This window comes from Juglans regia, chromosome 14 (genome assembly GCF_001411555.2).
Source record: "Juglans regia cultivar Chandler chromosome 14, Walnut 2.0, whole genome shotgun sequence".
NCBI lineage: Eukaryota > Viridiplantae > Streptophyta > Magnoliopsida > Fagales > Juglandaceae > Juglans > Juglans regia.
The window spans coordinates 21,620,083-21,646,369 of record NC_049914.1 but is presented as its reverse complement, the minus strand read 5'-3'; the positions used below and the strand labels follow the sequence as shown (position 1 = coordinate 21,646,369).

Here is a 26,287-nt window from a genome sequence, read left to right as displayed (position 1 = left end):
TCATTATATTATAACTATAGAAAATCCTCATTTTAGACTTTTGCTTTAGGCCTCAATAAATGGTTCCTTTTTTAATATATGGTTTTTCTATATTTTTTTATTTTGATTTTAAATAATTTTTACTTCAATTTTTAAAATATATATTTTTTATTTTTTATTTTATTTTTTGTTAGACACGTGAAACATCATGTGCATGTGACTAAACGAAATTCGCATAAAGATATTTTTCTAAACATGAAATTCGAGAATTAAAAATATTTTTTTTTTCTAAATACATTGTCAAAGGTGTTAGTTCAAGAATTAGGTTAGATTTTTTTTAAAAAAAATTTATAAACCTAAAAATATAAAAATAAAAAGGTTATAACTTTTCATCCTTCGGCCCTTATTAAAATTTTCACAATCATCAATAATAAAGGATCAAGCTATTTGACATTTCATTTTCAAATCATTTTTCACAATCATCAATAATAATATTTTTTGTTTATTTTTCTTTAAAATATATTTGAAAAATGTTAATAAAATTATTTTTATTTAACAAAAATATTAAGGACACGTTTAGATAGTAAAATGAGAATTAGAAAAAGTTATAATGATAAAATATAATAAATTAAGAGTATTTTTGTATTCAAATGGTCCTAAATTTTGGAAAAAGAAAAACACATTTTTATTTATAATCCTGAAAAACAAATTGTCAAATGAGATGGGTATGATTTTCCAAACACAAAATACAAATTTATAAAGTGGGATTCGTCCCTCCCGCTTCATTGCTTTAGTTTTGTGTATGAAATTGAGAGTTTGATCTGAACACGACCTCGTTGAATCTCAGGTACTGCTCCCACACTTCGCTCTCATTTTGACGTTTTTCATCTAACCTCATTTCGAACCCTGTTGATCTTGTCCATTAATTTTCCCATAAAGAATGTTTGTATTTAAATATTTGTAGTTGAAAGCGCTCAATTTTATTTAGTATCATCTGTTTAGTTTCCCGGAAAGCCGAGGAAAAGAAAAGTCCAGATTGTATGCTCTAAAAATTTCGAAAAAAAAGCGCGAAAATGCTTTTCTAATCTGTCGTAAATTTTAGTGATATTAAAAGTTCAATTTTGAATAATTTTATAATTGTCTCTTGTCTTTTTATTTTTTCGGTTCCTTGGCAATAGAGTTACAGCTAGTTATGGTTATTAGGTTGTCAGATATTCATGTTCGTTCGAGTATTAATTTGGTTTTATCTCATCTTGTATAATGCACTGAGGTTTGATCTCTGATGAAACAAGCTTCATGCTTGAGGAAAGGACAAGATGGGCTGTCGGGCGGAGTTGTCTTGGATTCTCTGTTATTTTTGTTCCTGAATATGAAAAACTCAACGAACTCAACCAAGCCTAGAGATTGTAATTGTTTAATGCTCAATTGATTTTGCTTTTTTTATTTCTCAAGATCTGAGCATTTTTTCCATTTTAACTTTCTCATCAATCATTCCTAGTGCTAGATTTTTTTATTGGTGTTCCTAGTGTTAGATTGAAACAAAGAGTACTCTTTCCTAGCATTCTGAAGTACTCCTTGTGGTTATTGTTGGCCACTGCACTAGACCTGCATTTGTAGCAACACTAATTAGGAGAGTCAATTGAAATCCTTATTACCCATATGTCATCGTTTTGTGTATGAAGTAAGAGATTTAAGTTGATTTTGGACTATGGTCTGCGAGCTATTTGTACAGGTTTGGAAGTCGTAGCAAGGGCATTAAATGCATAATGTTTAATTCTGGGAATATTATAATCCGGGGGAGTGCAACACCATCACCTGATGTGCCACCCCTGCCTCAATGTTTGCCATTGGACCCGGTTGTATTAGGCAATCAGAAATATACACGCACAGGAGAGCTAAGAAGGGTTCTTGGCATTCCTCTTGGGAATACATCAGAGGACCATTCCTTTGGAGTTGCCCACCCCAAACCTCCACCTCCGGTGGCTACAGAGGAGCTAAAGCACTTCAAAGAAAGTGTCCAAGATGCGTCTAGAAAGGCCAGGTATATTCTACTCATTTTATTACTAAATCCTATCACATATTTTTCTTTTAATGACGTGACATGCCATTTTTTAGAAAAGAAACGAATTCAATTCCTCGTGATTGAAGTAGAATGAGAATGTGTCATGATTGAGACAGCGGTGGAAACTTTGCAATTAATGGGATGATGGCACTTATCTATCTGGTAATGGCAGAGAGCAATTTTGACGAGTTATGATGTGTGGCATATACCATTCGTCATGGTGTAAATGAATGTATCACCTACTTTGATATTACAAATAGGACACCATTACATGGCACTTGAAATATGTCCTTTGAAGACATATATAGATGCATAATCCACACACACACACACACACAAAAGACCTTCATCAATAATTGCTGCGTGTTGTGGGATTCTGTATGTTTCAATATAGCTTGGGGATCTAAAAACTTGATTATATGTAATATGATTTTCAATGAAGCACCCACAAGACCTTTATGCTGTAGGTTGTTAATCAATTATGTGACAAGAAAGATACATATGCACACAAAAATAATTAATGGTTTAATGATATTGAAAATTTGGTAAGAGGATGGAACATAAAGTGAGTGCAAACATGGTATTGGTAAGTTGCTGTTTTGAGTAAAACATTGGGACTTAAAGAATCCCACATATGAAAAATTTTAAACAGAAAAATCCTAATGGTTTGAAGATAGGGTATAACATATTTTAAAGATTGACATATAACACAGTAACAGCTGTTATACCCTATCTTCAAATCATTAGGATTTTTCCATTTAAAATTTTTCATACATGACATATAAAAGTATCAAATTATATGGAGATTAACATTAAGATCAAAATATCTTGACCATCAAAAAGTGCAAAAGGCGTAGCCCAAATACACAAGTAGCATACATGAGGAACACTTGATTAGAAATAGGAAAAGAGACAAGAAAATAATGGAAATGCTGCCCATAAAATCTATAGAAGCTACCCAAAGGAATTAAGCTCTCGTTTGTTTTCACAACTCTTCTTAACTCATCTCATTTCATCTCATCTAATCATTACAACTTTTTCAAATTTTCACACAAAATAAAATAAATAATTCAACTTTTTCAAATCCCAAAACAAAAATAATATTAAAAAAATATATTCTAACAATATTTTATTCAACTTTCATCTTATTTCATCTCATTTCATTTGCAAAAACAAAAGAGGCCTAAGTATTAAATAAGAAAGTTTAAAGCTCCTGTAGCGTTTGCTTACGATCTTACAATGTCTATCATTTATTTCCCTTCAAATATACCACACTAGAATATTAGGGACCACTTTCCACACTGCTGCACTTGTGGGATGCCGTACAACCCTCTACAATTGGCGAAGAGCTTTTTCCCATCCTTCTAGGCATAATCCAAACCAAACCAATTCCATTGAATACGTTAATCCAAATTGTACTGGCAATCTCACAATGGGGTAAAAGGTGGGCTATAAACTCCCTACTCTCTTAGCACATTTGGCGCAAATCTTTCACAACGATATGATATTTCCTTCGATGGTCCATGGTGAGGATTTTCCCTAAGGAGGTTGTCTGGGCAAAAAGGTTGCTTAGAGACACCTTAGTCTTCCAAATATTCCTCCAAGGGAAATGGTTATTGTCTTGAGGCATAAGAAGTACGAGTCTTATAGAAAGATTGGACAATGAGCTTTCCTTTCTTGGTACGGGCCAAGTATTTTATTTGCACCTTCAAGACGTAATCTAGTAGAGTATAAGAGGTTGAAGAACTTTTTGTAGGCATTAACCTCCTCGTCATGCACTGTTGGGGGAATAACACACCCACAAACAACGATAGCAAGAAAGACAATGAAATGATAAATGCAGAAACACAAAAATCAATCACACAATCACGCAATACAAGATTTACGTGGTTTGCAACTTGCCTACCTCCACGGAGTTGCAGGAGATTTTATTTAGAGGAGATTTACAACACATAGTGAGTTACAAGAGCTTCCCTCTACTCATAATCTCAACTCTCTCTCTCTCTCTCTAGGGCCTCTCTCTCATGTGCTCACAAAATTGCTGTTCTCTTTGTTTTCTGTTCAATTTAATACCAAGCCACGTTTCCTACTATTAAACATTACATGCATATAGAACGGTGCTAGAAAGACTAAGGCGGCAACTTTCTGGGTTATTTGTTGGAGCATAGTGTCAAGCGTGGCTCGAGTGAACTCTCTGTCCGACGTTCACTCAAGCCAACCATCTAGCGCACCTCAAGTGAACTCTCAGGTCAGGTTGAGCTTTACTTGAGCCCAATGTAGAGCACTACTTGAGCGAACTCTTTGCTTGAGGTTTGCTTGAGCGCCATATCGAGTGAGAGTTAAGTGAACTCTTGACTTGACGTCCTCTCAGCTCACAACCAGGCTCCACATAACCCAATAATATCCCACTTGGAGATTGGTTCATCAACGTGCCAGCTATGGGTGTAAATTTAAACCGAAAAATCAGTCCAGACTGGTTGGTCCGGGACCATTCCTATATTATGAAAACCGGCCGGATCTGGTCCGGTTTCGGTTCCGTAATTTCCTGGACCGGACCGAACCTAACCGGATTGGTTGGAAAAAAAAAATATATAAATTAATTTTATATATTATACAAAATATTTATATATATAAGTTTTATATATAATTATATATTATATATGAAATAATTTCATATTATAATTTATAAATTATAACATAAAATGTTAATCTTAAATATGAACATTTGTAATTTGTTTGATCATATGTTATTAATATGATTATATATAAGAGAATATTATTATAATTTATAAAATAAAAGTTTAATCTTAAAGATAAAAATTTAATTGATCATATGTTTTAAAGATAATATATATATTAAATTATTAATAACATTTTATCATAAGAAGTAACACTTTGTTTTATATTTTTTACATTTTAAAATCGAAAAACCGGACCGGACTAGACCGGAAACCGGTAAAACCGGAGGTATCGGTTTAGGTGTGTAACCGGGGCGTAATCGGTTTTGAAAACTACAAAACCGGTACATACCGGTTTAGTCCTAAATTTTGTCTAAAACCGGACCGGACTAGACTGGTTACACCCCTAGTGCCAGCCACAGTCTCCAGCACAAGCCCTATCACCTCTGCATCTCACAACCCCCGTCTTCAAGCCATAAGACCAACTGAAGTCATGCACGACTTTAGTTCGTCACATATAAAGCCCTCAGTCAACACATCTGCTTGGCGACTCACAACTCCCATTGCACTGGGAATATCTGGTCTCGTAACCCTAGCACACATAAGAGAACCTGTTGTTGAGGTCCCCTTCTCTGATTTGGGCGATTGATCCCACCTCCTACTGCCAACTTGTTCTGTCTTCGGTCAACGTGCCCATCTCTTGTGCAGTTTCTGCTTCCTCCTTGGAAGTCCAGTCATCTTTTTCTCAACTAACTCCCACTTGCTCAATCTCCCTTCTCGCAAGATTTTACCGTTGTTCCGTGGTTTACCACTTTCAGTCAATAGGATATAATTCAAGGTAGGTGAATACCACTGTGGAGGTCTGTTTGTCCTGGCAACTTTGCGAGCAGCAACTGTAGGTGTAGACAATCCTGGATCACCAGACACTCTATCCTTGTTTCTCACGTCTCTACTTTGCACTGCGGTCTCAGGAGATTTCCCCAGGCTTGTAGATACATGAAAAATTGCAAAACTGACTCCCTTTTGCTTCCCAATTTGATTTGCGCGACCTAACCTACTTTGCCGCAACTTTGTATTTTCTTGCACATCATTGGACCCTGATGTCAAATACAAAGTGTCAGTTCTCTTACCACGCTCCAAGATCAACATGCTTTTTGTGACCTTCCATGCTTCTCTTGAAAACGCTACTAAATGATCGTTATTGTCAAGTTGTCCCACAGAAATTAGGTTTTTCTTTAGGTTTAGAACGTGTCTTACTTGCTGCAAAGGCCACACATTCATGTTTGGGAGTATAATGCAGATGTCTCCCACTCCCAGTGCATCTAGTGCTTCTCCAACAATTGTGTACATCTTACCATCAACATAGTTCTGCATGATCTCTCGATTTGAAGTGGTATGGAATGAAGCCCCTGAATCTAACTCCCAATCATCAATTGGGTTGTGCACTGCAAGAAATAGAGCATCCTGTATTTCTTTGGCCTCCACATTCACAATGTCATCCTCAATTTTCTTCTGATTTCGGCAGTCTCTTTTGATGTGGTCTGGTTTGCCAGAATTCCAGCAAATGATTTGCTGCCTAGATCTCGACTTGCTTCTGCCCTTGTTTTTGGAACTTGATCTATCATGTCCCCTGCCTCGATCGTCAACATTCAAGGTAGAATCCGAACTCGAGAATTTGCCAGAATCTCTCATGCACACCTCCTCAACAAGGATCAAATCTCATATATCATTACATTTTAATTTCACTTTACTAGCATAATTACTCAATCATTCTTATGGCATTCCAACTATTTGGCAATGATGCCAACAAAATCAATGCTTTAATCTCATCATCAAACTTAATTTCAACATATGACAATTGATTTGTGATAGTATTAAATTCATTTAGATGTTGAGCCACAGACGTACCTTTTGCCATTTTCTGATTAAATAATTTCTTCATTAGATGCACCTTGTTATTCACCAATGGCTTTTCATACATACCTGACAAAGCGGTCATGAGATCTGCAGTGGTTCTCTCCTTGATAACGTTTTGCGCCACTGATCTTGATAGATTGAGCCATATAACCGCCAAGACTTGCTGATCTAACAGGTTCCAATTAGTATCATCCATGCTATCTGGCTTCTGTCCCAACATAGGAAGGTAGTAGCCTCTAGCCTCTCTCTCTCTATCTCTTGTGCTCACAAAATCTCCGTTCTCTCTATTTTCTGTTTAATCTAATACTCAAGCCACGTTTTTCTGCTTTTAAACATTACATATATATAGCACGACACAAGAAACCCTAAGGCGACAACTTTCTGGGTTATTCTCTCGAGCGAACTCTCTTTCCAACATTTGCTTGAGTGGCCTATCGAGTGAGCCTCGAGCAAACTCTCTATCTGACATTCGTTCGAGCCAACCATAGAGTGCACCTCGAGCGAACTCTTGGGCTGAGCTTCACTCGAGCCCAATATTGAACACTACTCGAGTGAACTTTCTGCCTGTGCTTTGCTCAAGCGCCATGTTGAGTGAGAGTTGGGCGAACTCTCAGCTTGATGTCTTCTCAGCTCACAACCAGCTCCACATAACCCAACATGCACCATTCTGCAAAAAAGGAACATTCCACTAAGGGGTGCGGCCGGAGAACTTTAGCAGACCAGCCACTAAAGCTTCCAATGCACTTGCAATACTACACATCTCTGAGAAAGCTACCTTGAGGGCCCTACTATGACACCATAAAGTATGCTAGAATTAATTCTAGAGTTGTCACCCACCTTCAGTCTAGTATGACTAGAAACTCATTCTTTCTTGAGATTTTGCATAACCCCACCCCATATGGCTCATGTACTTTGTTAGCGCACCAAGATTTAGAATCCATCATGGCTTTCCACTAGGCTTCCCTCTCATTTTGGTTCATCCATAGCCAATTCCTAGAAGGGCACAGTTGAATAAAAGCAAGTTTTAAACTCCCAAATCACAACTGAAAACAAAGAGGACATCTTGGCCCGGTTTATTGAGAGAAATTTGAACTATTTACCTGGCCCACTCCGTAAAAACACCTGCTGCAGCTTCTCTAGTCGATTATCCATGCTAATGGGGAGGGAAAACATAGACACAAAATACATAGGCAAATTAGAGAGAATATTCTTGATCTAGGGGATCCTACCACCTTTGGGCAAATATGTCTTCTTCCAATCAGCCAATCAACTCTCAATCTTCTTTATTGCACTATCCCAAATGGATTTTTCCTTGAAAGAGGCATCCAAGAGGAGGCCAAGATTATCATACTAGCAAGATTATCCACATTGGGGACATTACCTACCAGAACCAGCTTTGACTTAATCTGCGTTTGTTTTGATGTAAAATGAGGAAAATGACTTACAACCTTGGAGAGGAGTAATTCATTCATTATTTTCCTATTGAGGCACTATTCCTTTTCTATTGACCTCCTTTTTCTGCCCTTTCCAAACAAGGCAAGAGATGAAAATGTTTTCCCCAAAAATAACTTTCACCGAGACAAACACAACCTTAGCTAAATTGACTTTCAACCCGAAGGCAACTTCAAACCATGGAAAAGGGCCCTCAAAGAGTGGAGATGAGCCTGGTTCGCCTCACAAAATATCAGGATATCATCCGTGAACAACAAATGTGAAATGCTAAGCACATCGAGATAACTTGCTCTCATTGAAGTACTGGACCGGTTTAGTACCGGTTACGGGCTGGACCGGTTAGGAACTGAAACGAACACACCGGTTTTTTTAACACCCTTGGTACTATCTAGATATTCATTAGTGGTTATTTGGTGTACATTTTATATTTGTATGTTCCTTTTAGGAATAAAAGAGAACCTTATTTTCCTGTAGGTCTTGTTTTTGCATGCTAGACAGTGGTTATATGTAAAGTTGTGTATCTGTATTATAATGCTATGAAAGAGTTATATAGTATACATTGTATTGTGTTGATGAGGCTGCAATGGTGTCTACCAGGGATAGAACAAAATTATTACGCGAATCAATTCTCAAAATAGACAATTATAGGGATGCCTTAATATCCAAGAAGCGACAGCGTAGTGATCTTTCATCAAGTGAGAGGTCCAGTGGAAAACACTTAGCAAAGATGCGAAACCAGATATACAGAAACGCTATTGACACTGCGACTCAAACAGTGGAGGATAAATCAAAGATTATTGGGATGAATAAGCGTGTTCGTACGTCAGTGGCAGATGTGCGGGTTTGTATTTGGATACTAATACTCAAGTTTCATCTTTTTCTCTAATATTCAGCCTTCAATTTTTTTCTGAAAATTATTTTAACAGGAGTGACATAATATATGGATTTTTTTCAAGTCTTTTTTACTTACTCTACTGTCCATTCGTTTTGATCTACTTTAGAGTCATTGAGTAATGAAGATAATATTCTCTCTCAAGTCTTCTTTCAATTTGAGGGGTATGTTTTTTGCATTTTTAAATGATAAATTTTATTTTGTGCACATAAACACAACTGAAGATTTGTGCAAGGTGAAATTGTTTAAGTTCTTTGATCATTGTTGAGATTTTCCCAGCCCCCTGCTGCAAGTAATATAAGAGTCAGGAACATTTATTATTTCTAGCCTTTGTGCTTTCTGAAGTTATCACTACAAGTTGCTTTTGCTCTTTAGTTTATTAAGATTCTTTTCTGTTTTGTTCATACTACCAGGTGGATAGTAGGCCTTCTGCAACCTCTAGGCAGCAGATGGTCACAGAAAAGGATGGAGATCTGCTCCAGGCAGTTAGCGCGGGTTCTGTACGGATTGAAGAAAAGACTCGACGACTGCTTGCTGGTGGTGAAGGCTTGGATCAAAAAATAAAGAAGAAACGTTCTGTTGGAGCTGTAGGAAATAGAGTGGTGACTGGTGAGCGGGATACAAAACGAACCGCACATTCAAAGCTGAATGCTGATTCTAAGTTACAATCTTGTGACACTCATGGTTTCAGGTATTTTGTTCTATAAGGAACAATTCTTCATTCTGATATAGCTGGCAAGTGGCTAAAGTCGTTCTTGGGCTAAAATTGGTCTCTGTTTTTAGATTTATTGATTGTGCTGTGGTTTCTTTTTCACTTTCTTCAGCTGCTTTTTGGAATTGAGTTTTTTTCTTTTTCTCCAAGCTTTGTTTGTATAATCTTTTTTTCATTTTATTATTATTCTTTGATCGTTTTAGTTCATTTTATTTGATATGCTTTGCTAATTTATGAGAAAAAATGTCTACGTTTATTTGCTGCTGACAGAACCTTTGGAAAAAGCCTTTTTTTTTTTGTTCTTTCTGTTATGAGACCAATACACTTTGTCCTTAGTTCATGAATGATTGTTTAGAAATGTAAAATTATTGACATATTCTCGTAGAATTTTGGTAAGTATACATTCTTGTCAAACTAATGCGACAAATTTTAAATGGCATAAATATTGGCCAACTAACTTCTTGATAAATGGCATGCCCACTAACTTCTTAAACAACTCCCATGATCTACAATAGGGTGATCCATTATCTCCTATCTAGTTTGTTATGTTGATGGAGGCATTCGGTAGGATGATCTTGGCCTTGGTGATGGGGGTTTCATTACCAGGTTTTTCGGTAGGGAGTGATAATGTTGAAGTACTTCTTATCTTGCATCTTCTATTTGCAGATGACACCATGATCTTTAGTGTAGTGAACCCTGAATACATGCATTTCAAGTGGACAAGGTGTGTGACTGGATGGCTTGGTGGTAATTCTTGGATGTAACATGGCCCCATTGCTTATGATGTGTATAGGCATCATTGAAAGTTCGGCAACATAGAATGAGGAAAAGAGATCCTTCTTTCAATCTTGTGCGGTTCTAATAAATTCTATCTCCCATTGAATGGTGTCATTTGAAGTTTGTAAATATCTACCAATGAGGTTTTGACAAAGTTTAGCTTGTTCTTTCTAAGTATAGAGGTTTATATGTTTTATATATATATATATATATATATATATATATTTTATCCCACAAGTTTTTGTCATAAAAAAAATATGTTTCTTTTTTTCTTTTGCCACTTTGGTTTTTGGATTTTCACCAAGGTGGTTGGCATGGTTTTCCTCACCATAAGTGAGACCTATTAATAAAACTCTTATATTTTGGTTATATATATATATATACACACACACATGCCACCAAAGCACCCTTAATCCGTGTAATATTGAGCAAGACTAGGAAGACCCCTTGAGAGGTTGTTATCCACACAATACATTGTGCTAGAACTTGACCTGGGAGCAATTGTTTGTTTTTTTTAATTGGCACTGGGTGTCCTGAAAAGTGTTCCAACTAATCCCAGGGGTGCATAGGCCCGATCTGGGAGCAAATTTCCACCTTGAATCTGATCAATTTAGAGATTTCCAACTTCTGTGAATGTTTTTGCATAGGCAGATCCCATAGTCCCCATCAATCTCCCTAAGTTATGGATTGAGACATCTTGGATTTGAGTCTGCACTAGTTCTCCTGGATTACTTAATACTAATGAATGGGGTCATGCATCCCAGGTTTACTCTCCAAGGGTGGGTCTGGAAGGCCCTGTCTAGGTGAGGTTCCAGGTCATAAAAAAACCTCATAGCTCCAAATCTCCCAGCATAGTTCAAAGGCTTTCTCTCTCATTAACATATGGTTAAAAGGGATTAATTTTAAAATCCCTAGGCCTCCCTCTGATATGGGGGCACATGCCTTGGACAAAGTTACTAGGTGGAATTTTTGCTCCTCCTCCATCCATGCATAAGAAATCCCTCTGTATTCTTTCCATCTGGTTGGCATGCCAGATGGGAGGGGAATGAAGGACAAGCTATCCAAAAATTTTTTTATGTGGATATTCTTGGATAATCTTATTTTTGCTCCTTCATCCCTCCCCATCTGGATATGCTTCATGTGGTTCACTTGAGGGAGCAGAATGATTGGAGCTTTGAGGATCGTGAGAATATTGTGGAGAAGCTTAAGGACTTCTTTTGTTGCCTTTTTATTTTGTTTGTTCTCACTGGTAAATGGTAAGAATTTTGTTGAGGCGTTGTTGTGCTGTTAGTCAAAATCGTTCCATATAATTCTCCAGTATTGAAATAAATAATGAGTGAAAGGAATAGAAAGAATGAACATCTGTACTTGGTCTTTTCATCTGTTACAGATTGAAATCTTCCCCTGGAGTTAGTGGAATCAACAAATTGGATGGTTCATTTGAAGCTGCTAGTTCAGATGCGTGCACAGTAGTCAGGAATGAGCTGGAGCGTGCCCCTCTTCCAAGGGACCGTGCAGTTATATCAGAACAGAGACTTATAGCAAAAGGAAACAAAAAGTTTGTATTTCTTTTCTAGTGGAGTTGCAGAATCAGAATTTACATAATTAGAGAAGGCTATCATGATCTGGATCTGATTGCATTGACATATTTAATATTCATGCTTTCATCCTGGTGGTTATGGTGATGTTGATTTGTTTGTGGCTTTATTTTGTTAGGTCAAATATTCAGGAGGATATTCCAGCTAGCAGTCCTAATACTATGGTAAAAGGAAAGGTTTCTAGGGCACCACGAACTGGTTCTGTCATGGGGCTAGATTCATCTCCTAATGTTTACCATTCATCTGGAGCCTTACCAGCTTGGAAACAGACTGCAGGTTTAAATAAAGGTCCCGTTGTAGGTGTGACCAATAACCAAAGGCGTACAATGTCCACAGGTTCATCGATGCATCCTATGGCCCAGTGGGTTGGTCAGAGACCGCATAAAAATTCACGCACAAGGAGATCAACTTTAGTTCCAACTGTCTCAAACGAAGCTGCAGCTCAGATTTCATCTCAAGGCCTTGCTAGTACTAATTTTTGTGCAAAAACTTCGTCTCTTGGGACCAAGGGATCACTACTGGTCAGCAGTGTTGATAACGGTACCCTAAAAGTTAAGAAGGAACCTGAAAATGTTTCATCTCCATTTGGACTTTCTGAAAGTGAAGAATCAGTTGGTATTGAAAACAAATTGGAAGAGAAAGGGTTTGATAATGGCAACATTGGCTTGGTTGGAATCCATAAAGCTGGTGCCTTTGTATTGCCCACAAAAAAGAATAAAATGCCAAATAATGATATTGGAGATAGTGTGCAGAGACATGGAAGGAGTGGAAGGGGTTCATCCTTAACAAGGCCAGGAATTCCTCCAGCTGTGGAGAAATTGGAGACTCTAACAATGACAAAGCCACTGCAAAGCTTGAGGCCTAGTTCTGATAAGAATAGAAGGTTCATTCAACTTTTCACTTTTGTGCAATAAGGATTTGGGAATATGAATTATCTATATAATGTGTGAGGAATCTCATTGTTGAATCAATCACTGCTTTCTTGGATCTCAGTAAATCAGGTCGTCCACCTTCGAAAAAGTTGAAAGACCGCAAGGCTTTAATTCATGTTGGGCCAATAGTAAACAGTAATTCTTTGAATTTTACAGGTAACTTTGAATTAAACCATGACTCTTCATCTTGCTCATGTACAGAAGTTGTGATTTCTGTTTTTCATAGGATCTAAATCTATTCAAAATGATTTCTAATATTTGAAAGTTTTTTTAGACATTACAAATATCAAAGTTTGGTTGCAACATCAGAATTATATTAACCTGTCTGGCTGGATTTGACATATTTTCGCATCTTGTTACTGCATTTCAATGTAATGCGTTTTAGACTTGCTTTCATGCTTGTAGTCTAGCTAACCAAGAAAACCTCTATTTTTTTTTTGTTCTTCTTCTTATCATTTCTATGCATTCATAGGTTTTTGGATTATCTTTTGATTGTTCCATTTTCAATAGTATATGCACAAGTGCTGAGTGTCTGAGCAATTTAGTTCTGTGTGAGATATTGTAGGCTAATTGTATATCTCCTTGATTTAAATTTACCACAGTTATACATGGTTTTAATTGATGGTAGTATAATTTTCCAGGTGAATCTAATGATGATCGTGAAGAACTATTTGTAGCTGCAAATGCAGCTCGTAATGCTAGTAGTATGGCTCTTGACTTTATTCATTTATGTATCCTAATTCTAGCTCTTCTCCGGTATTAAGAATATAAATATTAAAATCTAACTTTTTCCATCAACTTAAGCTTTTGGGACAAGTAATGATTTCACATGTATCAAAACAGAGGTCCTGAGTTCGAACTAGGACTCTACACTTCACCCCATTAGTTAAATATTCCACGTGTTGGACCCACTGAATAAGGGAGTCTAATCCACACGTGAGGATAATATATAGATATTAAAATCTAACTCTTCCCATTGGTTTAAGCTTTTGGGACCAGTGGCGATTTCACTTTCGAAAAGCAGTATTTTTTGTATTGTTTGTACTTATCACATATGCTAGCTTTTTTTATGCAGGTCTTGCTTGTTCTGGTCCATTTTGGAATAAAATGGAAGCTATTTTTGCTTCTGTCAGCTCTGAGGATTTGTCCTACTTGAAGCAACAGGCAATTGTTGTGACACAGATGAATTTGAGACTTTATTTAAGTATCTTTGGGAATGAGGCTTACAATTTTCTTTCTTCTGGTTATATTGTATCAGCTAAGTTTTGCAGAGGAGCTTGACGAGAATATGCCTCAGGTGTTTGGCATTGCATATAATAATGTCTCGGTACGCAATTAGTAGTATATTTCCTCAACTTGCTGTTTTTATTAAAAAAACGATTTTTGCTAAAATAGTAAGGCTTTCATATGATACCTTACACCTCAAATGACTGATATATTTTATGTCAATTTCAAAGTAACTAAAACAAATAACTGAAGCCAAAATCTTTGAATATTGACGGATTGCCAATTTCTTCCAATCTCGCAGGGTGTTGATGAGCTTAAAGAAGTCAATGAATTTTCTGGTGTAAGACAAAGAAGCCAATCCCATCAAGAATCAGCTGAGACAGATTCTTTAAATGGAAGATTTGACACTAGAAAGTCGGACAAGTTTACTCCATTGTACCAAAGAGTTCTTTCTGCTTTGATAGAAGAAGATGAAATTGAAGAATTTTACCACCACAGTGAAGGAAAAACTTTGTCTCTGCAGTATGCTAGTGATGATTCTCATTGTGGTTCATGTTACCAGATTGATATTGAACCCAAAGACTGGGACAAAATGGAATCTGAGGTTGAGTCGAAAGTGGATTCTCAGACTCACAGTAATTACTTAGACAGACTCTCTTGTGACAGTAGTGTCAAATCTAACTCACTAAGAAACCCAACCATGTCCAGTTCTTTACATAGCAATGAACAGTGGCGGGGAGATGATGAATTCTCACATTTTGATCTGGGACCCACCAGTGAAATTTCTTTAGATAATCTTGGTCAGCTGCATCCTGGGGAATTAAGTGCTGGCAACCTGTCTCCCTCTACTTGCCATTACCAGCTGTTAAGCCTAGATGATAGACTTCTCTTGGAACTGCAGAGTATTGGCTTGTATCCAGAAACATTGGTAGGGTTTCTTGATATCTTATATTAATTCATTTTAGAGGCTTCATGGAGGAATTGTGTTTGATACATTTGAAAAGTTTTCTTGATGAATTTATTGGCACTAATTCCTGATGTTACATATGTTTATGTTCCTTATTTTTATTTCTTTCTCTGTGGGTGCTTCTTTCTTGTTGATTGCAGCCTAATCTGGCTGAGGGAGAAGTGATTAATCATGACATCATGGAACTTAATGAAGGACTGTACCAACAGGTTGGCCTGCTCAATATATATATATAAATTTCTTCAGCGTATATTATTGAACATATTTAAGCATATGTTAAGAGTGTTTTTCGTAAGAATGTGTCTTCAAGATTCTTTGTTTTCTTTATTTTACAGTTTCTGTCTTGATTAACTCGAGTTTTCCCGCAATTTCTATTTACTCCTGGCCTCCTCATTTGTATTTAATAATGCTTTTGACTAAATGGTAGATTGGGATAAAGAAGAAAAACTTGGGAAAAGTAAATGATGCTGTTCAAAAGGGGAGAGATGTCGAAAGACAGTAAGACTCGAATTGATGTTATATATTTGTAAAACTATTTTTTCTTTCAATATTGAGAGAAATCCCCCTCCCTCCTCTTAATTTCTTTTTTATTAAAGTAAAGCCTCATTCACAGGATAATGGAGGAAGTTGCACTGGACCAACTGATTGAGTTAGCTTATAAAAAAAGAATGGTAATTGGTTCTGTCCCTTTATTATTCTATCATCATTTATATTGATAAAGTTTTAAGTCCATCAAATATGAGTTAATTTTTTGTGGGTTCTTAAGATATAGACATCTAGAATTGCTTTCTAATCGGGAGATTAATTTTGCATTTGATGTTTTTTGTGTGTGTGCGCGTGTGTTGGAACAAATGGTCAGGTTGTAATAGCATTTACTGTGAGAAGAAGTCTTGTTGCTGTCTTGTTGTAACTCTATCTCTCTCTTTGGCCTGAAGGGGTGTAGCAGTAGCATTGTGATGATAACGGTATGTAGTGGGGGTAGTCTGGGGTTTTTTTTGGTCACTTCATGGGCATAGTAGTCTATTATGGTGCCTGGAGCCATAAAGCATATTATGATTTTGATATTTGTGGACCTTTTGTATTATTTTCCACTCTGGGTCCAAATTGGGTGTTCAGAAAATATAAAAGTTGGACTGTGTTCAATATTTAGGTTCATGTGAATTCAACATGGGTGTGTAGAGCTAGATAATGGGTTACTTGAGTGGTGCTACTGCTGTAATTGTATTTAATATGGCACTAATAATTAAATTTTTGGAATGTTTTCCAACATTACTTTTGGAGTTGTGTAATAGTGTCCGAGACATGCATCTGTTTTTGTATCTAATATATGTCACGTTATTGGATTGTCTTAATTTTAGTAGCATGGCTTTATATATGGTTGATGATTGGAATTTCAATTTTTAAATGGTCTTATGCAATTTCTTGTATTTTAATTTTGAGCATCCTACAGTATAAATCTGTTGTAGTCAATCTAGCTCGGTTGGCAATGTAGTCCATCATGCTAAGTCCTAATTGATTATTGTATGTTGGAGGTGGATTGGGGGAAATTTTTGTCATTGGTTATCATTAAAGATTAACATAATTAATGTTGCTTGTCTGTAATTGTAAGGTTAACATATTATGCCTTTTGGCCTTAACTTTTCTTCTAAGTTAAGACCGAAATTATGGCTTGTTTATTCATTCAGTGAGTTTGGCATCAGTGTCGTTATATAATCTCATGCTAGTAAGTTATCACAAGAAGGGAAAATATTTTACCCCCTCCCCCCTTGGTGCTTGGGTAGCGGTGTGTTGTGTGAACGGGCATCCCCTACTGGAGACACATGACGTAGGCCCCACAGCATTTATTGCTGCCTTAGTAAATGATGTACGGCCAACTTCATGTGTTTCTCTCTTTCTCACTCTATGCCTTGTACTCTAGGGGATCTGAAACCTAGTTTCAGCATTATGGTATTATACTAGGTGGTTATCTGATCAGATAAGTATGTGATCTAGTGGTGTTTCATGGATCATGAGCCATTAATTTCTGTAAAATTGATCTATTACAGGCTAGCCGGAGGTGTTGTGTTTCAAAAAGTGTGGTCCAGAAGGTTTCAAAACAAGTTGCATTAGCTTTTGTCAAGCGCACTCTTGCTAGATGTAAAAAATTTGAAGATACCGGCAATAGTTGCTTTAGTGAGCCTGCACTCAAGGAAGTCATCTTCTCTGTACCTCCATGCAATAATGACACACAATCAGTCGACTGTGTTGGTTCAGGAACTGCCAGTAATACATGCAATGAAGCTCCCCACCAAGCCGAAGCTAGGGGATCGGGTATGTCAAGTTAAATTTACACATGATTTTTTGGAATTCCATTGATGCTTTCCGCATAATTTATTTTAGGTAAGAATACATCCTAATAGCTACACTGCAATATATACATGAATGTGGCTTGCTCTGACCTTTTCTTTTATTTTGAGCAACGTTTCCTTCTTAAGAAAAACCTGTTTCAACTGTAGTGTCTGCAATTTTTGTTTGTTTGTTTGTTTGTCATTTGACAATGAGCTGTTGGATCTGTGTGTTGCGACAGGAGCTGTTACTAGCGCTTTTGAGAGATATGATTCCCTTAGTGATCATAATATTGATAGGGGTTCTACAGATGCCCCCAAAAGTGTCATTCACACTTTTGAACATAGCTCTGTGCTCATTAGGGGAAAGAAGAGGGAAATGCGGGTTGATGATGTTGTTCGGAGCGCTTCGTCAAGGGTGACATCAGCTATTGACAGCCCTGTTCTTGGTAGATCAAAGGGAAAGAGAAGTGAGAGAGACGGAGATTGGAAAGGAGATAATTTAAGTAACTGTGTCTCTGGAGCAGGTCGTTCCTCATTGGACAACTTCCACAGTGAACGCAAAACAAAAGCAAAGCCCAGGCAAAAGAACAATCATCTGTCATTAATGGAAGTGATAGATCCTGCTTGTCCGCCAGTTCATGGATCTCATCAACCAGCGGCTGTGGTCGGCAACAAACTGAGCAAAGAAGTAGGGTCACTCTTGCCCAGTAATATTCCTCAGGAATCACGTAAAGAGGCGGAGGAATCCCTTCCCCTAAACTTGCAACCTAATGAACTTGACTCAATGGATGTACTGGGTGTAGATGGACATCAAGATTTCAGTTCTTGGTTAGACTTTGACGAAGATGCCTTGCAAGACCATGATTCCATAGGTCTTGAAATACCCATGGATGATCTCTCAGATTTGAAAATGCTTATCTGACAACAACTATTCGATCAATCCCTTTCTGTTTGGTCGTTAGATTATGATTCTAGAACCAAATTTGAGGGGGAAGGTCAAGACTGGTCGGGCCCAAGGAAGCTGATAAAAAATTGTAATTACAGATTGAACTATAACTGTTCCTTCCCAGTACCAAAAGTTTATTACATTTAATTTCTCTCCAAGTCAGGTACATATCTCCACTTCCCCTGGTTTCTCGTTCATATAAATGGTCTTTACTATCAGTTTTTGTCAATAGGGTCAATACCTCATTCGTCAAAGAAACAGTTGAGTTGTTAATTTGCAGAAACATGGCTGAAGATAAACCACTGTAAATTCCAACCAACTGAAACAATGGTATTTTTTGTTGTGTTTATTGTTAGAGAAGATAGAAATTTGAGTGGCAATATTTCAGTGTAAATGTCCATTGATGCTCTGTGGGAGCAGTTTACGTGCTTGATAAATCTTTACATGAGAAATTATTCTATATACAATCATAAAGTGCGTAATCACTGCGTAATTATTTTGAAAAGAAGTGGAGTCGACTATCAAAAAATTAATTTTTTTATTCACTTTTTTTAAAATAATTACACGGCAAAGTGGTTATGTTTCCTGAGATAATTGAACAATTGACATAATTAGTACGGCTGAAAATGTGATATATGTAGGACAAACAAAGGGACGATACTGTTTTCCACCGACGGATTATGATATACAAATCAGAAGTATTTGGTCCCCCAAATATCTCAACTTGCAGTGGCCACAGTTCACAATCAAAACTTTACCAAACACATTGGCATTGTCCCTCAATCATGGCAAGAAGTCGTAATTCCTGATCATCATCTGATCTCAAGGGCATCTTTTACATCTATTACAATGATGTAATAGAGCTCTTGCATTTTCACAACATCTGAATTTTTGCTTCCAAACAGAATAAAATTTAAAAAAAAAATCCCTATCCTACCCTTTTTACTTGCTCATATGACATTGCCTTGCATCATTGCGACAGAATTGACACATTTTGAGTTCCAATAAAAAGATATATTATTGCATTTGCTTGGACATGCATGAAGCATCAAGCACGGAAACATTTATATATACGGCCTTGAAAAATTGGGTGGAACAAAAAAAGGCTTGGAAAAGATGGTTTAATTCTTTTCCAAGCTTGGAAAAAAGATGTAAAAGGCTCGGAAAAGATGGAAAAGATGGCTTGGAAAAAAGGATGGCTCGGAAAAGATGGAAAAGATTAATTCTTTTCCAAGATGGAAAAGATGGCTTCGAAAAAAGGCTAGGAAACATTTATACGGCCTCGATGTGTTTTATTTTATCGATTTCCTTAATGGTGAATGCATACGTAAATATTCATCATGTTCTTGACAAACATTACAGGGATTTAGGGCAGAACTTTACTAGTTTATATATAAATCGTCGTCTTCTTAAGAATGAAAGCAAGTGCAAAGAATTAGTACGAATCCAAAAACTAGAGCATGAAGAAAAGGAAAATATCAAGGTAAAAGCACTGAAAGGAGGAGTATTGTGATTTTTATGGGTATTGCTATGTATAGAGTACAAAATAGCTTAGTTGCTTCTTGGGACACAATGAAGTCAACTTAGAGCCTTAAGCCTATTGGATTTTCAGTTTTGATCATGGAAATGTAGTTTGGTGCACATGTAAGTAATCTAGAGCCAACCCAATCCATGTTTTGGAAAATTATAATCGTTTAGGATTAGTAAAACTAGCGGGCAATATATACAACCCATGAACATGACATGAATAATAGAGATAGGGTTGTCCTTAATAAGGTTTGGGTGTGAGAACATCCCTCATCGAAGGTACGAACACCCCAAATGGTAGCATCTTATTTCTCAAGATCGCATATGGAGGCCAGAAGGTGGTTTTGGGCAAGGAAGGTGAGCTAAGATTTAGGTGACAAAGAGTAAGAGAACGCAATATTCAGGATAGCAAAAGTAAAGAGTTGAGCAATAACCAAGGCCGAGTAGCACGCGATAGCAAGCAAGTCCAGGTTCGAGCAACTCAAAAGCGAGAAATATGTGATAGTGAGCAAAGTTGAGCGATATTCGATAATGAGGAAGTCCGAGAGATTTAGTAGAATTTGACCAAGTGCTCGGGAGCATTCAAAGTGTTCACTTGGTACCTTTATTTCACTAAACACCTAGACAATTATATTGGATGCTCACCGTTCAACCTTTCAACCACCCAACCTGCGTCAAGAAATGTTAGTCTTGTGAAAGCAAGCCCCTCCATATATATAGCTCCACGCCGATTGATCTCAACACACTCTATTTTTTGAAACCCAGAATCTCTCATTCTCTTTCAATCGTACGCTCCCTCTCGTCTATTGTAACCCCTAACCCAAAGAAGAAAGTCATAACCCCTTAAGCTTAAGTTGCACCTTAATTTGAACTAGCAAACTCAATGTGGAGTTGGGCGCATCAACGACCGGACAATAAATGACACTGCTCAAGGTAAGTTACCTCTTTGATAGCGCTTACCGAAAAATGATCATGTCGTATCCATGTAACCTATCAGTTAAGCTTATAGTCTCAATCTAGTAAAAGATAGAATAGAAGTTGGGCCACTGTTTTTGGATTACATGGATGAGAGTTTGATGTGTCCTCAACGTAGTTTTTGGTATTGTTGTTCTTTTTGTTTGGTTATTATATCTCTCGGGTAAAGGGTCATTATGTGACTTTTTTGATTTTGCCTCACTCGGTTTTTGGCCAAATTTTTAACATGGTGTGTAAGCTATTTTGGAGAATTATCTTAGAATAAAAGCTAGTCCTTTTAGGCAACATTGCTCTCAAATTTTACTAAAACAAGACATTATTATATTTTTGTGAAGTGTATGGTTTCTATTTTTAAACAAAAGAAGAGTAAGTGGGTGTGTGCGTGAATCACGACCCCAGCTGAGATGGAGCATTATCTCAATGGAGCTCCTCTAGTTACTCGGGAGTGTATAAGAATTGAGTGACGTTCCTTAGGTTGTCGATAGGCAAACAACTGACTAATATGAGACGATAACCCTCTCATGTTGACATTGTTGCCTCTCTATTGGCGGAGGCTAGAGAACGACGGGGTGTGAAGCCAAGTGTTGCTTGTAATAAAGTCACACGCGTGGTCGTTATTCGTAATGCAACGAAGGGAACCAGGGTGTGTGAAAGGCTATTTTTAGGGGAAACCGTGGCACACACGTTAATGAATGAAATGTGGTAGTCCCACTACAATTTTGCTTTGCAAAATCATAAACTTTGGTGTAGATGTAGGAGATGAAGGTGATCATGAGCAAGAAGATCTAGTGCAGCATGAGGATTAGGACAAGGACCTGTCCTCGAATGGGCTATTTATATATATTCAACTATTTTAGTTTTAGCGATTTGGTGGACAAATTCCAGTAATATCTCGATGATTGTGGAGTTATGACTTATAGATAGTTTGATGCGTTTTAATAATTTTCTCTGGTACTGATGCATGTAGCATTTATTCATGCCCTTTATATATTTCCATTGGGAATCTTTATCCACCCGTATACTGAGCATATAAGCACACTAGTTATCACATTTGCGAGGGTGTGGCCCATGAGGAACACATCTCGAGATCGCTGTTTTCTGCCAAATCACAAGCGGGGGCCAAGGGCGTCATAGCTGGTGGTATTAGAGCAATTACATCTCTGTATAAATCCTCAAGTCACCTAGGTATGGTTTTAGAGTTAGGCTTTAATCTTAGTATGATAGGTTTGAATTTTTTGAAGTCTCGGAATATGTGGGCATGATAAAGTTTGGATTTTATGAGAGGAAAGACATCATGGTACAACCAAGGCTACCCCGCAATGAGCAAACCGAGGAGACATGTGAGGAGGCATGTTCGCACGGAATTGGAAGCTACGTTATGGCTCAAGCCATCAACCACATGATGGGCATGTTGTAATGACAGCAAGAACTTTTCTAGTAGCAGCTTCAACAACAAAGGACGTACATGGATCAACAACAACAGGCTCCACACCAACATGTTGAGCAAAGAGGGTACTCTTATGAATGTTTCCTGGCGTACCGATACTCAAGATTTCTAGAACCGAAGGACCTATGATGGCTGGGAAATGAATTAAGGATCTTGAGATGACCTTCGAGATTTGTGGGTACACCAAAAACCAAAAGGTGTTGTATGCTAGCTATTTGTTGCAAGGAGAAGCTGTTGTTTGGTGGGACACAAAGAGGCAGCTACTTGTCATGGAGTTGGAATTGATGGAAGCTATTACTAGGCAATGGTTTAAGAGAGAGTTTGACGACTGCTTCTTCCCTGCCATCATGAAGCAATAGAAAGGAAGGGAGTTTGCAAGTACGATTCAAGGTGGTATGATTGTTGAGTAGTATGCCGCTAAGTTTATAGAATTGGGGAGGTTTGCTCTAGTTTGGGCCACTGTACCCTGGCACCACCCTCGGTGGGTGGGTGCCTTCATTTGGACTCCCAGAGTGTGGCCCTTATGACCGTCCACCCCACCACCCACCCACGACGAGAAAGCTAAAAACAATCAGAAAATACCAAAAAATTCAAAACAACCAAAAATCCACAACAAATTGGGAAAAAAAAAGAAGAAGTCCAAAACAATAGATTTGAGCTAACTCTACAAACAACCACGACCACGAATGATTGGGGGTGGTTCTCTTTGTAAACCCATGACCATTCGTGGTTGTGGTTCCCTTTGCAAACACATGACCATTCTATTTCGTGCATCAAGAAGGAGAAGAAAAAGTAGAGGAGCCGAGGAGGGGAGAGAGAGAGAGAGAAAGACAGGGGGAGTAAGAGTTAGAGAGACAGAGAGGAAAGAGATGGGAAGAAAGAGACGGGGGAGAACCTAACCCTAAACAAAATCGTTTACATCATTTTTATTTAAAAATAAAAAATAAAACCTAAATAAAACAACTTGTTGTTTAAGTGTATATATATATCCCTTGTCTACGAACAGGGGCCCCGCGTCGGCCAGATGGATGCCGAACAAGGTGGGGCGGGGTGGCGGTGCAACACTGCCCAACCCTAGTAGTCTTGGGAACAATATATGTGACTTAAAAACTATATAATAACCTTAGGAGGTTAGCTTGACAACTGTTCTACCATGGTTGTTCATGACTGGAAAAACTAGATTTTGGGATGAAAAAAAAAATAGAAAATATGGAAAACCTTGCTGATCAGAATTTATTATACCCTGAGTGTAGTCGATTGTATGTAAGGACATGAAGTCTACTAGAACTCAAGACCTTTGAACATGGTTGATTGTGTAGGCAACTGTGAGATGTAGTGATGCACCATACTGGAACTTAAAATAGTGTTGGTTAATCCACAATAAAAAAACTCAGTCCCTACACGAAAGAAGAATACCCGGAAGCGGACACGGGAGGAGAGGCAAAGCTAGCAGCTGGAGAAAGAGAAAAAAAGCCATTCCCTTCTCCTTGAACCGTGAATTCCCGAGCTTCCCGATAAAGGAATGAGCTAGCAGCCTAAGCAATGGAAAACTAGATCTAAGGACTAAATAGTGTGGTGGTTACATAGTCAAACTCGTATCGACCCATGTGTACGTACTACAAGTCAACCAATAACTTACCACTATATATGGACCATTACAGTACGCATAATCAAGGTCTTCCAATAAAAATTTGCTTATTTTTTATACCATTATATATATACTTTACGTCCGGTCCTAAGTGTGGTTCCGAAGTTTGCTTCCCTATTAAAGAGCTAAATTGTGCTGAACCAGAAGAAAACCTTCATCATTTCATGAGAGAGGAAAGGAGACATCATTTTATGTGAGGAGATTATTGTGGGTTTTAGTCACTGAGAGTTTAAGGGTTCATCAACAAGCTAGATTAGTTTGTGATAGATGTCTCAGTAGACTTTAGATCACCAAACCACCCAACCTCAAAGAATTCTTCTATATGTCATTAGGAGTACTTCGAAAAGCAAGTTTTGAAGACTCTAAGAGAATAAGTAGTGTGCTAGAATAGAAGGGTGTAATGGTTTTAGAAGTCTGGTGCTCATGAAAAGAAAATTAAGCAAGATCTAGAACTCTATCAAATTTCGGAATCCCGAAAAAATATTAAATGAAAACAAGCATGCATGCATATCATTATGTCACTTACCAATATAACAAACATCGGTTTTCTGATCAAGTCTTTTTTGGCGAGATGATTTTGGTTGCATCATGATATCGTCCCATAAAAGGGTACGTGGAACAATATCTTAGTCGATGGTTTTCTTTTTTTTAGTATTTGCGATAATTTATATCATATATAAAGATAGCTCTAAGCTGTTTTTACGATGATTATTGCCATTTATGGCTATATTTTGTTCTCTATTAACATTTGTGACCACTAGATGATAAAAAAAAATCGAAAATGATAGTCGCCGCGAAACCCATGATACTTGTGGCAAGCTTTACCCACCGTACAGATCTAGAGCTTGTCTCTGTGTCAAGCCAGTTAGGTCTGTCTTATATGTTGGGTTGGGGGTTCGGATTTATTGGCTTTTGCTACTGAGATCTGCTTGTCTTCTTGTTTTTTCGCTAAAACGTACGTAAGTAGAAAGCTAATTTCTTGCTTTGACAAACACACATGCATGAACACAAACAAGAAAGGCATGCACACCGGATGATGCATGCTGCATGCATATAATCTTTCTCACAATAAACCCATGCATGGACGCATGCGTGCTGTGATGCTGAGATCATATAAAACTCATATGTTGTGCGTGCTGTGATGCTGAGATCATATAAAACTCATATGTTGTGTAAGAATCAGGGACACACGTACGCGCACACACATATATATATATAGTACAAGATTCATATAAAAATTGACGTGACAATTCTATATATACATATGCATATATATATACACACACAAACACATACGTTGTCAAGTAATTAGTACATAATCTGACTGCAGTAGAATTGCCAGTTGGTTTTGAAAAAAAAATTAGCTAACTAGAATTGGCAGACCAACCTGCCTTGATAGACTGGCCATGCATCCCAATTAAGGGGCCGGGGCTAGTATTGAGCCTATTGACCACCCCACCGTCGATCGTCACGAGGTGACTTTTGGGCCAAGTGGGGTGAATCTGACAAGCCACGTACCTCGATCGGAACGGAATGGCTATAGGCTAGCTAGTTTATGTGCATGCCACCATGTGCCAGACACCGCCTATATATATTATCATAAATATTTTTCATTCTTCTCAATTAAGGATCATACGGTCAGCTAGCTATATATAAATATATATATATATATATATATATATATTATATGCTTGACATCCTTCCCTGTGCAATGCTTAGTTTTCTTACCTAACATATATATTGATTAGAGAAATTCTATTTGCAGTGTATATATATATATATGCAGGTTTTTTATTAAATGAAAAAAATCATCTTTTTAAGAAGGATAATTTTATAATTTTAAAAAATTTTAATGATAAAATTACCTAGACTTGTATTGTAATCTCTAAATGGAGACTGTATCTAGTATTACTCTATTGATTAATGTACTGAAAAACCAGTAATACTATCACATTTTGTAGTAGTACTTGATATATATATATATATATATATATATATATCTAATTTACTAGACAATATATGAAGAATATTAGGCAATCTTTATACAATTTGAATAAAATTAAAGAGTTTCTGATATCCTTCCCAGATTGTCAGTTTGCATTACTATATATAATATATACCTATTTGACCCAGTTGATCATATCTGTATGAAGTACTTCAGCATGCAACCTAACCTCCATCTCCTTCTCCACTACATGAAGGTCTTCGGCCTCCAACACCCATG

At 37.3% G+C, this 26,287-nt stretch overlaps 1 protein-coding gene across 3 annotated transcripts; it reads left to right on the top strand.

Annotated features, from left to right (window-relative positions):
* Positions 1-710: 710 nt before the first annotated feature.
* On the top strand, positions 711-18,918 carry LOC108985854. 3 transcript variants are annotated; one of them, XR_004798307.1, is made up of 16 exons: positions 711-826; positions 1,712-2,020; positions 8,686-8,929; positions 9,394-9,671; positions 11,860-12,027; positions 12,186-12,950; positions 13,061-13,155; positions 13,641-13,703; positions 14,075-14,163; positions 14,258-14,326; positions 14,528-15,154; positions 15,334-15,402; positions 15,621-15,691; positions 15,807-15,864; positions 16,053-16,158; positions 17,239-17,308. XR_004798307.1 is itself a non-coding variant. In XM_018958300.2 (16 exons), the coding sequence occupies exons 2-16, from the start codon at positions 1,746-1,748 to the stop codon at positions 18,440-18,442; spliced, it is 3,813 nt and encodes a 1,270-aa protein (XP_018813845.1). In that variant the 5' UTR covers positions 711-826; positions 1,712-1,745; the 3' UTR covers positions 18,443-18,918. The 3 variants fall into 3 exon arrangements, 2 of the variants coding, with proteins under 2 accessions (XP_018813845.1, XP_018813843.1); XM_018958300.2 differs by lacking the exon at positions 16,053-16,158 and adding an exon at positions 17,760-18,918 and having other exon boundaries at positions 8,686-8,923; positions 17,239-17,503; XM_018958298.2 differs by lacking the exon at positions 16,053-16,158 and adding an exon at positions 17,760-18,918 and having other exon boundaries at positions 17,239-17,503.
* Positions 18,919-26,287: the final 7,369 nt, after the last annotated feature.